Genomic DNA, 17,821 nt, shown 5'->3' on the forward strand with positions numbered 1-17,821 from the left:
TTACCAATTTTTATGATAGTGAATAAAGCCAATAACATACCTAAAGAGCAATCATTGCCATCAAAGTCACAGGCGTAAGTGTTGCACTCTTCATCACATTGTTTGTTTCCTCGTTTCATGGGACAATTGTTGGCTCCACACTGTTGTCTTTGGCGTTCCAAGTCCTACAACACCACAACGTTTAAAACTATCCATGATTGTGACAATAATAAAACTTACAGCTTCATAAAACTTGCTGAAATCTTCCGTTTTCCTGGCCCTTCCCAAACCTCCAGGTGAGTTACGGTCAAATATCTCACAATTCTTTCCTGATCTTTTAGGTGGACAGTAACAGGCGTAATCTCCAAATTTGTCTTCGCAAGTTGCATCCGGATGTCTACAAGGGTTGCTATCGCACTCGTTGAGAGAGTCAATTTCGCAGTTCACTCCTTTGGTACCTGGAGGACAGTCACAGACATATCCTACAAGAGAAAGTGTTTAGAATCACGTTGATCAACTATTGTGATGAGTGAAGTACCTTCAGCGTCTGATATACGACAAATACCACCATTTTGACACGGATCAGAGTCACAGTCGTAGCCACTAAACTCGCAGTGTTTTCCATAGTATCCTTCTTGGCAAGTACACTTATGGTCTGAGTGGATTGTCGTGCAAACCCCTCCATTTTGACACGGAGAAGAAGAGCAGAAGTTGACCTGACAATATTAAAACATTAGATTAACTAATTAAGTAACTCTCTTTACTAACCTTTCGTTCGCAATGTCGTCCCATAAATCCAGGCTTACAGCTACAATCATAATCATTAACTAGTTGGACGCAATCCAAAGTTCCAGGATTTGAACAGGGATTAGACAAACACTCGTTAATATCTCCTTCGCATCTGGGTCCTACAAACCCTGGAGGGCATTTACACTCAAAACCACCCACTTTATCGATGCAAGTGCCGTTGTTATGGCAGGAGTCTGGTTTACAATCGTTGTGATTCACTTCACATAACAAGCCCAATGTTCCTGATGGGCAGGAACATTGGAAGCTGTTGATCAAATCGTGACAGGTACCGCCATTTTGACAAGGGTTTGGGTAACAGTCGTCCACGTTAAGTTCGCAATTTTGACCTTGAAAACCTATTACAAACCGTGGTGAATAATGTTCAGCAGTAACAAATAAGTAAACGTACCTTTAGGGCATTCACAAGCGTAAGAACCAACATGGTCCCTGCAGGTACCACCGTTTTGACAAGGCGCAGATTCGCATTCGTTGATGTCTTTTTGACAGTACGACCCTGTGTATCCGTCCTTACAGTGACACCTGTGGGAATTGCCAATTGTTTCGCATGTGCCGTTGTTGCAGAGTAATTGCCATGGTATGCCTGAAACGTTGATCGTTGATGATGACGTCTTGTTAGTAAACCACGAAAATATCACCTTTTCTGAGTGCTGCATCTTGACAACTGACCATTTCCACGTCACAAACTTTACCAGTCCATCCAGGTCCACATGTGCAAGAATACTGATTTTTCACTTGATAACAGGAAGCCTGATTTTCGCAAGGGTCAGTAGCGCACCAGTCCACGTAATCACTGCAGTCTTTCCCAGCAAAACCGTAAGGGCAGTGGCACGTGTAGTGAGTAGTGTGATCTTGGCACGTGGCTCCGTTCCTACAGGGTCCGCTGTCGCATAGATTGATTCGGTTTTGGCAATTAGATCCAGTATACCTACAAAAAAATCAGTAATTTTCAATGTTAGATAATTCTGGAAGTCTGTTTTGAACTAACCCAGGTTTGCAACTGCACGTATAAGAGTTGATACCGTCAATACAATTACCACCATACATGCAACTGCTTTCCGTACAATCTTCATCGTTGGTTTCACAGTTAATACCGGAGAATCCCAAGCGACACGTACAAGTGTAAGAATCCACGTATTGATTGCAGGTTGCCCCATTTTTGCAAGGGTTGGACAGGCATTCATCTACGTCTACTTCGCATTGTTTCCCTTCAATCCGTTCACGCACAAACATGTAAACTCGCCGATTTCATCCAGACATGTACCACCGTTTTGACAAGGATCTGTTTTAATTACATAAAAACATGAAAACTATATATGACTTTAGTGGAGCAAAATAAAAACATACAGGAAGCACAATCATCCGTGTTGATACTGCAATCCTTGCCTTCGTAACCTTGAGCGCACAAACACTGGTAAGAACCATTGGTGTTTCTGCAAGTAGCTCCATTTCTACAAGGTTTGGAAACCACACATTCATCCACGTCCTGCTCGCAGAAACGTCCGGTATAACCCAAATTACAGGTGCAGGCAAAGTCTTTGTAGTTGGAACTTGGTGTGCATTTAGCATTGTGGCGACATCTGCAAGTTGTATTATGTGTAATTTTTAAAGTTATTTTTCAGAGCAAACAAAATCTTACTTGTTGGGTTGGCAAGGATCGAGTCTTTCATTACACTGTCTTCCAGTGTACGGAAGTTCACAGACGCACTTATAATCATCGACTAGGTCTATACAACTGCCTCCATTTTTGCAAGGGTTTATAGCGCAGTCATCCACGTTGATTTCGCAATTCACCCCTGAATAACCAGCAGAACATTCACAAGTGTACGACGCTAGGTGGTCGTGGCATATTCCTCCATGTTGGCAAGGATTAGAGGCGCACTCGTCGATGTTGATTTCGCATTGTTTGCCTCCATAACTATAGCAGAAAAGGTACGAATTAATCATAATCATCAACAGGCAAACAAATTAACTTACCCAGGTAAACAGTGGCAAATAAACTGATTGACGCCATCTTCACAGCTTCCTCCATGTCTGCAAGGATTGCTTTTGCACTCATCCACGTCACTCAGACACCGAGCGTCGTAGTATCCTCTAGGACATTCGCATCTGAACCCGTTCACCAAGTCAATACAAACGCCACCATTAGCACAAGGGTTAGAAGCGCATTCGTCTATGTCGTTTTCGCAATGTCGACCAGTGTAGCCTTGTCTACATTCACAAGAGTAGCTGCAAAAACACATCATAGATAAATTTTCACGCCTATTGTTGCAAGAGCAACCAAAAAAAGTAAATGATTTTAGTGTTCAAAAACACGCCTAGGACACTCAATTTATTCACTCCTGATCATTTACTTTTTATAGGACAATACACAGACACCAAGAAACTTACGCGTAAAAAGGGTATCCACTAGAAGCATGAAAGTTAGGAAAAGTTAGTGTTACTTTAGCTACAGCTTAATTAATTTCTCAGCCATCTTACCTGTTGATACCATCAATGCAAGTGGCACCATTCCTGCAAGGATTGCTGTAGCATTCGTTGATGTTGATTTCGCAATTGTGGCCTGAAGTTCCAGCCTTGCAGATGCACTGGTACCCGTTGACTAGGTCTTGGCAAATACCGCCGTACTGGCAAGGATTCGACTGACACTCGTTGAGTTGGTATTGACATAACATTCCCATGTAACCTTTAACCAGTTTCTAATTAGAACCAAAATACTATAAAAGAAGATTTGACTAACCTGGATGGCATTGACATGTAAATGAATTCTCTCCATCAATGCACTCCCCATGCTGACAAGGAGAGGACTGACAGTCATTGATGTTGATTTCGCAAGAGTTGCCGGTATATCCTGGAGGACACTCGCAAGTATACCTAGCAATTGAGTCATGACAGGTTCCTCCATTCATACAGGGTTGACTAACGCAATCATCAATGTTGACTTGACATCTAGAGCCAGTAAAACCACTAGCACAAGTGCATTTGAACGAGTTGATTAGGTCCTGGCAAATGCCACCGTTCAGACAGGGTTTGTCTTTGCATTCGTCTATGTCGATCTCGCATTGAGTACCAGTGAAACCTGTAAAATGCGGTTCTCCCTTAATAATACAACTTAGGATAATGACGACTGGTTTTGCGATAAGATCACATAACTGGTTCAAAAATTATTTAAAAACCAAATGGGCAAAAAAGTAAAAGCTTCACGTTGGCAATGTCGGTGACAAAATTTATTTCTTAATATAGAAATATTGAACTTCCTGTTGGTCGACTTTTCGTGACCGTATATGGATCAACCACTTGTTTTTGGTGATTTAATTAATCTGATATCTTTAATCATACATCAAGTTGATGGGGGAAAGTTTTAAGCTAAGGTTGACAAATATTTTGGTTACGTACAAAAGCTGCAAAAAAAAACAAAGTCATTATAAAATGATTATTTTCAATTATGACGGAGTTCACCATACGAAGATTGCTTGCTCGTACTCGCCTGCATATTAATGGGTGTGTTTTGCATCGTTTTACTGTTCAGATTGGTATTAAAACGATATCCGAATGGGTTTATGTCCGATACGTATTTTATTTACAATTTAGTTGTTTTTCAGTTTGCGTTTGGCAAAAACCTTTGTAACTTATTTTTTATATACGAGTATGTCAGTAATTAAACGGTGCATTAATGTATGCAGTCGGAAGACTTGGCTATAAGGCGATGCTAATAATATCATGCCCTCGTCAGTTTGAATAACGAATGCATTAGAATTCGATGTTCTTTTGAAGGAAATGCTGATTAAATCCGGTTAATTGGTTTGAGATCCGCATCTAACAGGAAAAATGTTTTACGAAAAGTGTGTTCCTTACATTGCTGCAGAAATAGGTTGTTTGAATGGTTGCAAAATAGCTTTTTAAGCTTTAAAGGAAAAGCTACAAAAATATATCTACAAAGATACATTGTTAGCAGTTTTAAGAGATTTTTAAGAACCTATAGGAAAAATACTAGCATTTCGACGTTTATAGTACGTGGCTGACATTTATAGTAAATGGCTCTCGCCAATGGGTTTTTAACTACCTTTTAGAGTCTTAAAAGCCAAACGTATTTACATTGTAATAGCACAATAAGCTCAAAGTCGCGACAGGTCGTGGGTTTTGCCCTTTTACGATGATAACCCAGGGATGATGAATAAATTACAGACAACAATTATCTGTAGGCAAGTGAAGAGCACTTAGAAAAAAGCTGAAGACAGAGAAAAGATGTTGCACATGCAAAAAAAGTAAATTGGGTTCTCATCGTTTTAATACAAAATAATAATGGAAGTAATAAGTGCGTTCACACCGGAAATAAAGAAAGTCCCTTTAGTTGCAGATTGGTTTTTCATCTTCGTAATTAACTGATTAAAATTTCGTGTTGGTTTATGAAATTCTGTGCAACATTTGGTTGGCAACTGCCTCGCCAAAAATCTGGGTTAGGACTCTCAGTTGATTGATACACCAAAGGGACGCAAACACGCACATCAACATAACTGGGTGGACCCGCTTTTAACGGTCTTAAAAAAAATATATTACTCCAAACTTCGAGTATTTCGTAACGAGTGGTTCGTAAACATTCACAAAATTCTCCCTTATTAAAATTAACTAGGTCACTACGCTCGATCCTCCAGTTGTTCTTGTCTTAACAATCATTTATGGGTTTCTTTTGTGACTGAAACACCTGACAGTCTTTGATTAACGATGCAGGATTTTTCGGAATTGCAAAATTTCTGGTGCAATTAACTAGAGTACTTGTTGTACACCCACAGGGTTCAATATAGCAGCAGGTGCCTCATGTTTTCGGTTAATAACTATCATTTTTTGTGCATCATTACAATGTTGCTTTGCTGTAAGATCACTAATATTACCAAACCCCTAAAGCGGTGCAAACTGAGGTTCTCGCAGAATCGGCCATAAACTGTATTATTTCCTTTGACCAGCAAAAGCATTTAGCGTGGGCGGTGGTATTTAAACAAAACTCGCTACGAACACTCAACGAAATTAGGAAAAACAATGCTGATTCCGAGGGGTTGGCCTAGGGGTTTTAGCAACAAAGCTAGAAGATTTTAGTTTTGCTTAAAAGTGTGAAGTTATAGACAAATCAAAAGGAGTAAAGTGTTTAGAAGTAATATCCGAGCGAATTTTCCTAAACGATTGCAGAGAAATCGAGACTTAGGCGTGGTCTACTTCAGAAAGGAGCTGAAAAGGTTCTTGTGGCGCATAGCTCGGTACCATCGCATATTTCATGGGAACCGTTAGCAAATTTCAGATGCAAGTTGCTTATTTATAGTTATCGCCACGGGTATTCCGGAAATAATATATCGCAATTCAAATAGTGCCCTAATGTAATTGTGAAACCAAATGAACAAGGGTTTTGGGCTTTCTCATTTTGGAGTTACATATATTAACAATTTATAGAGACAAAAATTCCAGTATTCACTTGAAAAGATAGTTTACTGATTCTAACAATTGACTACAGAAGGTGACATTCTCAAAACTGTGATCTGTCTTGTTTCAAAATCAATACCCGACCATTTCGTCTGTGAAAACAACTTTTTCGATCGTCTCGGTAGAAAAGTTGACCCTGTACACGCAGTGGATTCTTTACCAAATTCAGAAATCTAGAGAAGCCTGTTTCGATGGCTTTTAATTCGATCGTTAGCGGAAAATGTTTGTTTGTACGATCTCAGGACTTGAATTCTGCAAATTAATCGACGATTTCTTAAAAGTCATTAAGACGAATCGCCTTGGAAATGACATTAACAGCTGTAGGCACACTTCGAGGTTCAAGTCATATTCTGAAAAGTTTATCAAAAATGTTAACTAAACCAAAACTTACCAGGCATACAGACACATCTAAAGGTACCAGGATCGTCCAAACAAGACCCATCATTATGACAAGGATGTGATTCGCACTCGTTGACGTTGGTCTCACATCTTGGTCCTGTAAATCCTTGGGTGCAGTTGCAGGCATAGGAACCTGGAGTGTTGACGCAGATACCGTCGTGTTCGCAAGGGGAACCTGAAAAAAAAAAATCGATTTAGGTTCGATAGCCGAAGATCGTGAACGAGGTTTTAAAACACAAGAGGTTCTTTATTCAAATAACAATGTTGTCGACCTTAAACCAAACATAATCGATTTTTTGTTATTCAGATTATTGTCTTTCACCGTGAATAGAGGAATTATTCACGCATCAACGCCGGGAATCTTTTAAATAAATACGACTCTCTCGACGACGAATATTCATGGTAAAGGCTTTTTTGAGCCGGTATGCACCAATGGGTTCTTCAACGGCTTTGGTTTGTGACCGTTTTATGCTAAAACTCTGTTATCTTCACTACCTAGGGAATTATTAACCACAAAGTTGAATGCATCAATGTATTGAGATCACACAATTATCTTATATCTAATGATTACATTAAAACAGGACCGATTAATCTAAATCAGCTTTCATACATACGCAACTCGCTGGGTTGTTAATACAGCAATATCTGTACCAGTTAGTTGAACAACAATAATGGATGATCAATTAAACGAAGTAATTAGTTAAGTAGCTAAAGCGGGGCCGGTAGTCGAGATAATTGATCTTCAGGTCACCTGGGTCGATGTGTTAATTGGGAATTGGCAATCGGTTGTCAATTAGCCTGAGCAAAGGAGGTCAAAGTGAAAAAGAACAATTTCCCACGAATAAAGAACAAGTCATTGAGTAAAACTTTCGTTTCGGTCCAAAAAAATTTCCGAGTGTCTTCTTCGAAACGCAGCCATATTTATTGAGTGAAGCTTACACAGAAAGCAAAAAAATCATTTTGGTTTCCGTTCGATCATCGTACAAAACGTTGTTTGGTGTGTACGGGGGCGTGTTTGACATACAGTCACGAGTCCATTAGCAAAAAGAGAAAAATCTTGTCTCCGAACCCGATAAACATTTGCGTTTCCTATTGAATTTCAATAGCGGTCGGGGTACGCCCTCGCGCCCGTCAATATCTCAGAACTGGCCAGAGATGGATCCGCTAATTGCGCTTAAGTGTCGGTGTCGCTAATAATAAACCGGGCTGAGTGTCGACCGTCTCGAGCCGATCTTGTCAATGACCCAAGATTCAGATATTCCTAGGAGAAAATTTACATTTTTTTTACAACAAAGGAATTTCCTGCAAATTTAAATAAAATAGCCACGATATTTCAAAAAGTTAAAAAATGCAATTTTGGCAAATAATAAGTAAAAAAAAATTGTTCATTTGGTCATTATGACTCTTTTAGGATGGGCTCAGTAACCAAATTCCTTCATTCCAGACACTAACAATTTTTCAGTTTTTGCATGGTGCATTAAACATCCAACTATTACCAAATAGCAATATTAATCACCAGACAAAAATTCCTTACTAAATTGATCATTTATGACCGTTAAAACAAATTCATTTGACCTCATCTACAATGAAATTAAGCGGCTTAAAACCCACACACACCAAAATATCAATTTTCTAATGCAACTCCAGTCGCATTAGCATTTTAAATGGAGACATTGAGATATTACTTTAGGATTGTCCGGTAGCGTTACAATCTCTCTGTGACCAAAAAGATAAATAATGAATTACATTAATAACCAATTAAGCAAAAAACGATGCGTAAAACTAACCCGACCTGATCACTCTCAGTTTATAAGATAAAAGATGATGAGTTACATACCTTGTTCACATTCATCGATATCTTCTGAACAGTCGATTCCCTTGTATCCAGAAGCACAACTGCAGGTGTAAGATCCATTTATTGGGCTCGTATCGCAGATGGCATCAGCATGGCAAGGATTACTCGTACAAGCATCGTCCAAGTGACAAAGAAGACCTAGAACCAGATAAATTATAGCTTTTTCGCGTTTATAATGATCCGGCCCAAAAAAATTGGACGGCTATAAACGGTTTTACATTTAACTGGGTAATTACTTTAATACACTCGCGATCTTTGAAAAGAAGCAAAAACTAGTTCCGTTAGATGAAGTTTACGAAACGAAACGATTATACTCGGCAACCAAAAAAAAAAAAAAATTAAATGGGCTAAATTGGGAATTTCTCTTCAGGAAGCCTCGATATTCAAATTGATTCTTTCAAGAGAGTGAAACCATCATCAAAATTTCGGATTGCATGTACGCGGATTAGCTTTTAATCGAACTGGTTCAGCTACAGTTACGATTTTCTTTCACCTGTAGTTGGGTAGATAGTTACATGCTTTCAATATGTATAGTTTTTATTTTCTTCACTGTGGGTAACTGTAAAAGAGTTAATCCTCCAACAACCATGCATGGTTTAGGACTTTTTTTACCAGTTCAAGGAACTGAGATGTTCAAATAAGTGCCAACCACACCTCGTGTGTAGAAGAGGTACAATGACTAAACCAACACATAAATATCGTTTAGATTGTGAATAACAAAGTGGCTACGGCCGGACACTTCAATGCGTTTATTTTATCGCCAAACGTGTTTTTCTCAAAGTCCTGTCGATTTGTACAGTCCAGTGTATGTACAGGGTTTACGACATTGCCAGTGATTTTTCAAGAAATTGCTAGTTGGCACTTCTAAAAACTGAAAGGTTTTACAGCCTTCAGTTCATATTGTACTGAAAAACTTCGTTATATTCTTTATTCTAGTCAAAAAAGCTATTTTAATGAATTGAATTTACTCCTGTAAGTATTTTAAAACTAAAGTGTTTAAATATAAGAAAGTAGGACATTTTGACTGAATTCATCTGGCGATTATACTTAAAAATGAAGTAAAAACTTGAAATCTTGGCACTTTTTCAATTACTGTACCTTCCTCATTAGTAGCAGTAAGTCTCACTAATAACGAGTCTTAAAGAAAGGAATGAGTTTTGATGGGTCAAAACAGTTAAAGCTTCAGGTTATGCAAATAAGTAATTACATTATCTGGAGGCACCCAACAACAGCATTTTTGGGGGCAATTAAACGATTCAAGGCAAAAATTATAAAGGACCGCTTTTCGAGTTGCCCCTTCAATTTGTTACTTCGAGATGCGTCCTCCGATCCATTTAATTGGTGGTTTAATGTCCGCGGCTTAATGGACATTGCTTGGATTTTCTGTTTGTTAATTCCGTATGTTATTTCGGGTTTCAATCGGGGAGGTCTCAATTAAGTTGATTTTTTCTGAGAACTGCAAATGATTAATCACGCAAACACCGGAAGGATCTATTTGATGAGACGTCTAAAAAATGTTGGGCGAGACTTATCATTATCTCTGGATAACTGCGTGAGTTAACTGACTGGCAGGTATCGAACACTGGTTGCAAATTATAAGGTTTACGGGGTCAAATTAACGGTCCCAACGCCTTTACTTTTATTCTGCTTTTTGACCTTAATCTTCTGATTTACTGTACACTCAGAATAAGTAACACTTACCAGTTTTTCCAGGCGTACACCGACAATAAAAGCTACCCACTCGGTCAATACAAGTAGCACCATTGAAACAAGCCGCCCCTGCACAATCATCGATGTTAACGCTACAGTCCAGCCCTGTCCAACCATTGACGCAGATACAGCTGAATCCTCCGATGCTATTGGTGCAAGTAGCCCCATTTTGACACACTGAAGGCCTTTGAGCACATTCGTCCACGTCCTATCAAAACATTTTCGGTTAACTGACACTTATGAAATTGGGCATAAAACTTACTTGCTCGCAGTACTGTCCGGTGTAGCTGGATGGACATTGACAGGTGTAACTGTTGACGCCATCCACGCAAGTGGCACCGTTTTGACACTTATGGCCTCGGCAGTCGTCGATGTTCTCCTCGCAGTTTGGACCGGTAAAGCCTGCAAAAAAATTATGACAAAAGGAATTTAGAAAGCGTGGGTAAATTAAATAAAAATTAACGACATAAAGGAATCAGCCAAATTAAATTTGTATTAATCAAGTTTATTATCAAGGTAGTCGAGTAGAACCGTCCGTGGGTACCGCGCAAATCACTGCGAAGCAACAAGATGATTTTCTTGGGTTATTATTAATTTGTTATGCACTCTATTGTCTTTTTTTTTTTGCTAAAGTAGTCCAGTTCCTGATGTATGGTAGCCTTTAAGAAAAACGAGGTACAGCTAGCAGAGTTTTATTGATCGTAAAATTTCATTCTGATGACCAAAAACGCTTTAAGCTATCCACCTTAGGATTAAAGCTCTCGGGCAATGTTACCATTTCGAGATCTGCCAGTTTTTTTCGGTTTTCCTTCATTTCTGTCCAACTTCGATATAATAAACGATATTTTATTTGAGACCGCTACCATATCGAGAACACGGAATGGTATATGTAGCCACTTGTAGGGACTTTATAGAAAAAGCACGTGTTGTTTGTACCAGGAAGTACTTTTCCTGTTTTTTTTTTTGCCTAGAAAATGTGGTGTCCATAATATATTGATTTATATCATTTAAATGCACATTGGTTTTAAATTTATTAACAAAAAAAAGATAATTACCAAATTATTGTTTTCAGTTGACTTTACAATAATTATTTTTGATAGCTAATTGGTTTGGGATCACTTTATAAAAAATGAGTTCAGCGGTAAAATATGCTCATTTACAAACCGGGGGATCGTAAATTGTATTTCCCACCTACGCAATCTGGGTCGCTGGACGGTTACAGCTTTTTATGCAATTTCGTTCCAAGATTGTTTAATCGACGGTATAAAAGCAGATTAATATGTGTGTCAAAAGCGGCAGAATAGATGAATTGAGACAATAAAATAATGCAAAAAAAATGGCGGCCTAAATAGGCAAGGCACGCATCCAACATTTGCTGGTGTGCAAAGAAGTAGACCCGATATTCAAGGCTTTTAAGTCAATTATCTGAATATCGGTTGAGAGGTTTTGTTTCAGGTGGTAGTTACGAAATAATATCGCTATTAGGAAATAAATACGTTTAGGAGAGATGGAAAGTGATTCAAGATACCGAAATGATAATATCGTGTTTAACCAATCAGTAAGCTTGGAACGTTCTTCATTCCTTCATTTTGGACCTACCGCCCGACTGAAATTATGTACTAAATTGGTCAGTCATTTTTCCGATTCCGGACCGGTTTCGAAAAGCTTTTCGCTGTTTGCTTGTTGTATGATCCCACAGTGTTATCTCTTAAATCGCAAAAAACCACAACACATTTAAATGAAATTATTGCTTTCTTAACGACATACAATGAGACTTTATCTAACTGTTACATTGAAATATTTTCTTGATTAATACAAATTACGATATAATTGAACTTTTCTAGAGACTGAATTTTATGAATAAATAACACGGACGGTAATCCCGATGTAATGGACAAATAATGCCGATTCACCAACTTATTGTGGTTGTTTTCAAATGGTGATTATTACAGACTTCAAAGCGGCGGAAAAAGGATCATTAAAAATGCGTTAACTTCTACTTTCCACCGCACTTACAATTGACAATCTAAATGTTTTTTTTCGAGTTCGTTTTCTCTTTTATTGATTGTCCAGTGTTAATCCTTTAATTATGCGTTTAGAGAGAAAATATGAGTGGTTAATAAGTAACGAAGCATTTGCTATAAAAGACAAAGAGATCTACAAAAGAGACTCTCTAAAATTATCAAAAAAGAAACTCACAAGAAAAAGTATTCAAATACAAATTCAGTAACATTCACGTGAACCGTCTTTCCGGTTGATTTGTTGCGCATATTGGCCGAAGAAAATCCCAACTACCTCGGGATCAAGTCGTTCTGTAGTGACTTTACATAATGCCATCGTGTACCGTTCATGTATACCATATCGATTTTAAAATCGTAAAATTGTTGCGGATGCGAATAAAGCGAATCGTGACATCGGGAAGCCCAAACCGTACACACATCCTTAGCCCTTCCAGCTTTAAAATGATAACAGGCACCTCAATTTTGTACTGGCCGGTACCATTATTTGTTAGGTCTCGATGCGCCCGGGGGCTCTATAGTTAGGCGAGTGCTCGTGGTACCCGCGGGTGGTTCCCGCGACAGCCGCGGTACCGGATCGTTGGTACTCTCCCACATAAGCACCACCTCGGGCTGGGTTAGATGGGAGGTGGACTTTTTGATCTTTCTTTCGAGCCGTTGAACTTTTAAAAAACATTTTAGTACAGTCAGGCAGACGCCTTTTTTACCTTGCTTGGAACTCTTCTAAGTACTACCGTTTTGAATAGGTGGCTGATAAAACTGGTTGAAGTTGGGGCTTGGTACCTGGTAAACAAGTTCTCGACTGCAGATAGTGTCATCCGCTTATCAATGATTTTTTAAAAGGTTTTGATCATAGTTTCAGCTATCCATTTAAAACACTCTATAAGTATTAAGCTACTGCTTGATAAACGAGGCACCAGTGTGAACATGGCTATTGGGAAGTGTTTAATTCCTTCCTTCGCGCATTATCTTCAATTTTATGGTACAACATAATTTATTCAACAATCCTATGCAAGCGAGTACGTTTGTTTCTTTGCTCTATCCGACAATAATAACAATATCAGTTTTAAAAGTGGCCATTAGGCAGATTATGTGACGATTGAGTACTGAACGTACTTTGCAATTTCCCACGGTAAAGAGTACGAAGTCAAAAGTACTGCGCCTACGCTTTTATGCCCCTTTTTCCGTATCGCCTATCAATGGTACCACAGATATGTTTGCGGTTTTCGATTTCCTGTATGTGGCCTAGACTTTGATCTTCCTTTACGATTTTATATTTTTTTCTAACAAAATCTAAAATTATATCGCGGTTTTCTAGTACGCACAAAGTCTCATTGTTTACACTTAATTATACACGCAAACCACATGCACCAACCAGCATATCTCGAAACGATTCGAATGAGATTGCAGTATCGTGTCTCAATGCGTTGTTTGTTTTAAATAGTAGAACACGATTACGATTGATTTGAGAACATGTTGGATATGTTTTATAAGAGTTATTCGGATCTGAAAATCATGCTGCAAAATTGACATTGACACAAATATTGTACAAGAACAAAGTGAGAAGTTGTTCGAAAAGAGAAAAACAACTGATATGAAAATTGAAATGAGGCCTTCTAAAATGCAAGCCACAAAATAAAATAGCTATTCTAAAATTTAACAGACCTTTTCTGAAAAACCTACAATAAGTGACTAATATCAAATGCAACTTATGTTTTCTAAAATAAAATTTCCGATTGTTACGGTTCAATTTCGACCATAGGGACTTACCTTGTTGTTTTCATAATTTTGCAGTTTCTTCTATTTGTTTACTATTGAAGTTTGAGGTTAGGTTTTAGGTTAGGCCATTTTTTTTAACTGGTTTTTTGGATCCACCAACTAGGGTATTTCGCCAGCTCGAAACGTAAGAGGCTCAGATAGTCGGGCTAGAGCCCCTGAGCCCCAGATAGCTAAAAAAAGGTCTAAAAACTCGCTTAAGGGCACGATCCGAGCAAAAGATATTCATAGATGGCGACTTATTCTTTATTTTCTTTATGGCTATTTTCACCAAATTGTTATCAAACTGATAAGTTTAACAATTTGTTAAGCTCAATGATTTTACATGTGTTTTCAGAGCAACAAATGGACTGTTAAGAATTTGGTGAATAGATATGGTGGTTTGTCAACTGGTTATTTATTTTCATTTTGCTGCTGTCAGTGAGCTGTCGTTGTCAGAGCTCTGTCGGTCAACTTCAGTCTGGCTGTCAGTTTGCTTTGTTTATCCGTATTTTTAAAGCTCAAACTTTCATTCGACCCATGATTTCGCATCAAAACGCGTTATGATCTAAAAATCACATGACACCATAATTTTAAAATCACATGGTGGTCACGTGACTTTTGAATCATAACGCGTTTGAATTCGAAATTACAAACCGAAGAAAACGGCTCTTGTCTCAGGTGCAAACATGAGAGATATACAGTGTTGCGAGTTCCACCATAAATAGAATTATGTTTGCATGATTTTAATTGATTTCAACGATATGTGAGCGCTGCAACTAATGTGGACATGATTCAAAACAGTAAACAAACTTTTTTGTTTAAAATTAAAAATTAACGTAATTAAACCAACAAAATTAGTAAAGCAAAGGCCCAGCTGGCAACACTGCGATGCAAATTTGTGACAGATCCTAGATCCTATAACCTATAACCCAACTTTTTTGTTTTTGTTATTATGAGAAGTTGTGGAATAGTGTTATTAGATTCTGAAGTGCAAATTGCAAATGAAAACCAACAATTTAATTATACCAAACACGGCAACGAAATGTCTTAATTGACGAATTATTTCAGTATGGCCAATACGCAGGCTCTGTTGATTCTCAGTGATTTGGATGAGATTCTCTACTGGTCCGGACCATGAGAGATTGAATCTCATATTTCAGACAACCCCCAATATGCAGATTTTTAGTGCTTTATTTGCGGCAGGGGTAAGTTTTCTTTTCTTTTTGAGTCAAATGTAATCTTATTGAAATGTGCTCACTCAGCTTAGAGTCAGCAAAGCCATTCCTATCCAGAGGTGACCACCTACCCTTTTAAGATCAACTAAAGGTATCTATAGCTTATTTTTTTTTGTTAATATATTTAATTCAATTTTACTCCAAGTCCTTTAATAAGCTAGTTATCATCATATGATTAGCTCACTTAAGTGTAATTATTTTGTGGATATCTTTTCCTCTGTAATACTTTAGATCAGAAGACTATCAGAACATCTGAACGTTTCCGACTTAGTTCATTTAAAGTCAGTGGTGCTTTGAACCCCTGAGTTAGTCAAGTGTTTGCACAGGTATCAATAGAGCTAGTTCACTGATACATTCTGATTCTGAAATTCAATTTATATTTTCTAAAATCCAAGCATTATTTTCTAAACTGCATGTGTAAATTCACCTAGACGTTTTGGCTAAATCTCTACTAATATCAATCATCAAAACATTGAACAGCCATTAGTTGGCCATTTAGAAAAAAATCTACACTTAGTTAACCTTTAAAGAACGAGATTTATTCTAGTTGAAAATAAATGCATACAACGATCCGGCCTTAACGATATTCGAATTTAAATAAGGCCCAGTTACACCCAAGCAATTGATATGCGAAAGATGCACGTTTCCGATGGCCCAATTTTGATTTTCTAATGTTGTTTAAGACTATTTAGATTCGTTTAGTGTCTCAGATTCCGAGATTGAGTTTGCTTCAATGAACGGGACTCTTAAATTTAGTTAGAAACAATTTCCTTTAACATAAAATGGTTCTAATAGGACAGATGGCGGCGAAAACCAATCCATGTTTTGTCCCATACCATAACTCATACGACCAACCGGCAAACGTTCATTTTTACCACGTTCACGACACCGAAGTACATGGTTTACGGTCTGGGTGAGTCCAAGAAGAGTCACATTAGAAGATGAATTATTGCGGAAGATTATTAAATATTTGCTTCGGTCTACATTTGAACGATCGTAAATATCACAGTAACAGTACCGTACAGGTTAGGTAGAAACTTACCCAAAGGGCATTCGCATGTGTACGTATGTTTATCCACTGGTCTGCATAGTCCTCCATTGGCACAAGGGCTGGGATCGCAAGGAATGTATTCGTTTTCGCAATTCTGTCCAGTGTAACCTTCACTACAAGTACATCTGAAATAAAATTAGAATTTTAGTTCCCAGTTAGGTATGAAAGCAACTGTGTGACCAACACAAGTCTACAATAATGTGCAGTAGGGAAAAAAACACATAGGGTGGGCGTGCATCTGAAAAAGTGCAATCAAAGAAGAACCGTCTTGGCAGAGCACCAATTAGTTCAGTACGACTTTCTAATACATTTTCTTTGTCTTGCGGTACCATAACAAAGCGGATTGCGGTGCCGCGAGTACCCTCCGCGCGGTCTAAGCGGATATTTATTGGTTCGCAAGCGGCCTGAGTTCATTAGACTGTGAGCTCATTAGTCAACCGATTTGGTGTCTTGCATGTGCATTGTTCCCCTTAATTGGCGCTTAAAAAAGGCTTTTTCGTATATTTTACTCATTGAAATTTATCCTCTGTCGTTTGCTATTGTTATTTCTCAACCTTGTGGGTGGGTACGGATGGTATATGGGATTCCTGCGAGAGGCGAGTACCACTTGTTACCGCAGTACTACCGGCTTTCTTACCAACTACCCATTATATTACTCCATACTTTACATAACGTTTTATGACAATTGTGTATACTTTTTGTCACGCCAAAGTTGATTTAAACTGATGTTTGTTCCTCTTGGTCAGATAAACCGACAAAAACAAACAGGAAAAGAACCCAATAAGTCCGAACCAGGTTTAAAAAAAAAAAAATGTTATGTAAGTCAGTGCAATAAACAAAGAGCAAGAAACCGCAGCTGCGTTGACTGTATAAGTACAACAGAGATGCCATTTATAACGCATTTAAGTCATAATGAGTTTAGTGGTTTTTGCCCCAGATTTATTACTTACAGTGTGGTTTTACTTACAGTTTTGGAAAGGCAAATAAGGAAATTACTTAAAACGATTTGCATGTATGCAGATTAGTCAAGATTTAGATACTTTCATGTCCAAATATATTTATTGTTTAGATGTAAAATGTACCAATAAGTTGTGGTTAGCCTGTCTGTATTGTCCAATTTTTTTTGCAGTATTGCCAGGTCGACCCACATTTGAATATTTGGAAAACATTTTGTTTGAAATCATATTTCATTCTGTTATAAACTTGGAAACTGTCAAATGCCACTTTATAAAGTAATAATGCTACAAAAAGCAATATTATTTTTAGTTAATTTTTACAAGACCCTGCATAAACATATCCTAACCCAAGTACCGCACTCGAAGAGCAAATATTTGAATATATCAAACTGAACAGTCCAGCCACTTGAATTTTTAATACTTTATCAGAAACCCGCTTGTTGGGTGTCAAAAGCTTTATGATTGATTCAATATTATTTGTTTATAATTTGTGTGTAAGTGAATTCTTTCAGTTGGAAAGAGGAATGTCACTGACACACGTTCAGCCTCGGTCAGTTCTCAAGACATGCGTATGTAAAAATCAT

The 17,821-nt window shown here is 37.9% G+C and overlaps 2 protein-coding genes across 4 annotated transcripts in view; one reads left to right on the forward strand and one right to left on the reverse strand.

The window, feature by feature from the left end:
• Positions 1–17,821, reverse strand: part of LOC145735604 (uncharacterized) — a 52,224-nt gene that overhangs the window by 4,989 nt on the left and 29,414 nt on the right. The window contains 19 exon segments of the mRNA XM_081989584.1: positions 41–164; positions 220–461; positions 518–695; positions 748–1,124; positions 1,178–1,369; positions 1,425–1,714; positions 1,775–2,000; positions 2,003–2,068; positions 2,134–2,366; positions 2,426–2,704; positions 2,764–3,015; positions 3,178–3,195; positions 3,268–3,472; positions 3,527–3,865; positions 6,647–6,829; positions 8,492–8,647; positions 10,211–10,427; positions 10,482–10,621; positions 16,273–16,406. Of these exon segments, the coding sequence (XP_081845710.1) occupies positions 41–164; positions 220–461; positions 518–695; positions 748–1,124; positions 1,178–1,369; positions 1,425–1,714; positions 1,775–2,000; positions 2,003–2,068; positions 2,134–2,366; positions 2,426–2,704; positions 2,764–3,015; positions 3,178–3,195; positions 3,268–3,472; positions 3,527–3,865; positions 6,647–6,829; positions 8,492–8,647; positions 10,211–10,427; positions 10,482–10,621; positions 16,273–16,406 (3,851 nt within the window).
• Positions 14,895–17,821, forward strand: part of CCDC151 (Coiled-coil domain containing protein 151) — a 36,609-nt gene continuing 33,682 nt past the window's right edge. The window contains exons 1-2 of one of the 3 annotated variants that reach the window (XM_081989593.1): positions 14,895–15,200; positions 15,258–15,321. The gene's annotated coding sequence lies outside the window, so the exon portion shown is untranslated. The remainder of the gene's footprint in view (positions 15,201–15,257; positions 15,322–17,821) is intronic. The other 2 variants (XM_081989596.1, XM_081989599.1) reach the window with 2 other exon arrangements.

The sequence above is a fragment of the Ips typographus genome, linkage group LG11 (genome assembly GCF_016097725.1).
Source record: "Ips typographus isolate SLU linkage group LG11, UJ_Ityp_2.0, whole genome shotgun sequence".
In the NCBI taxonomy this organism is placed as follows: Eukaryota; Metazoa; Arthropoda; class Insecta; order Coleoptera; family Curculionidae; genus Ips; species Ips typographus.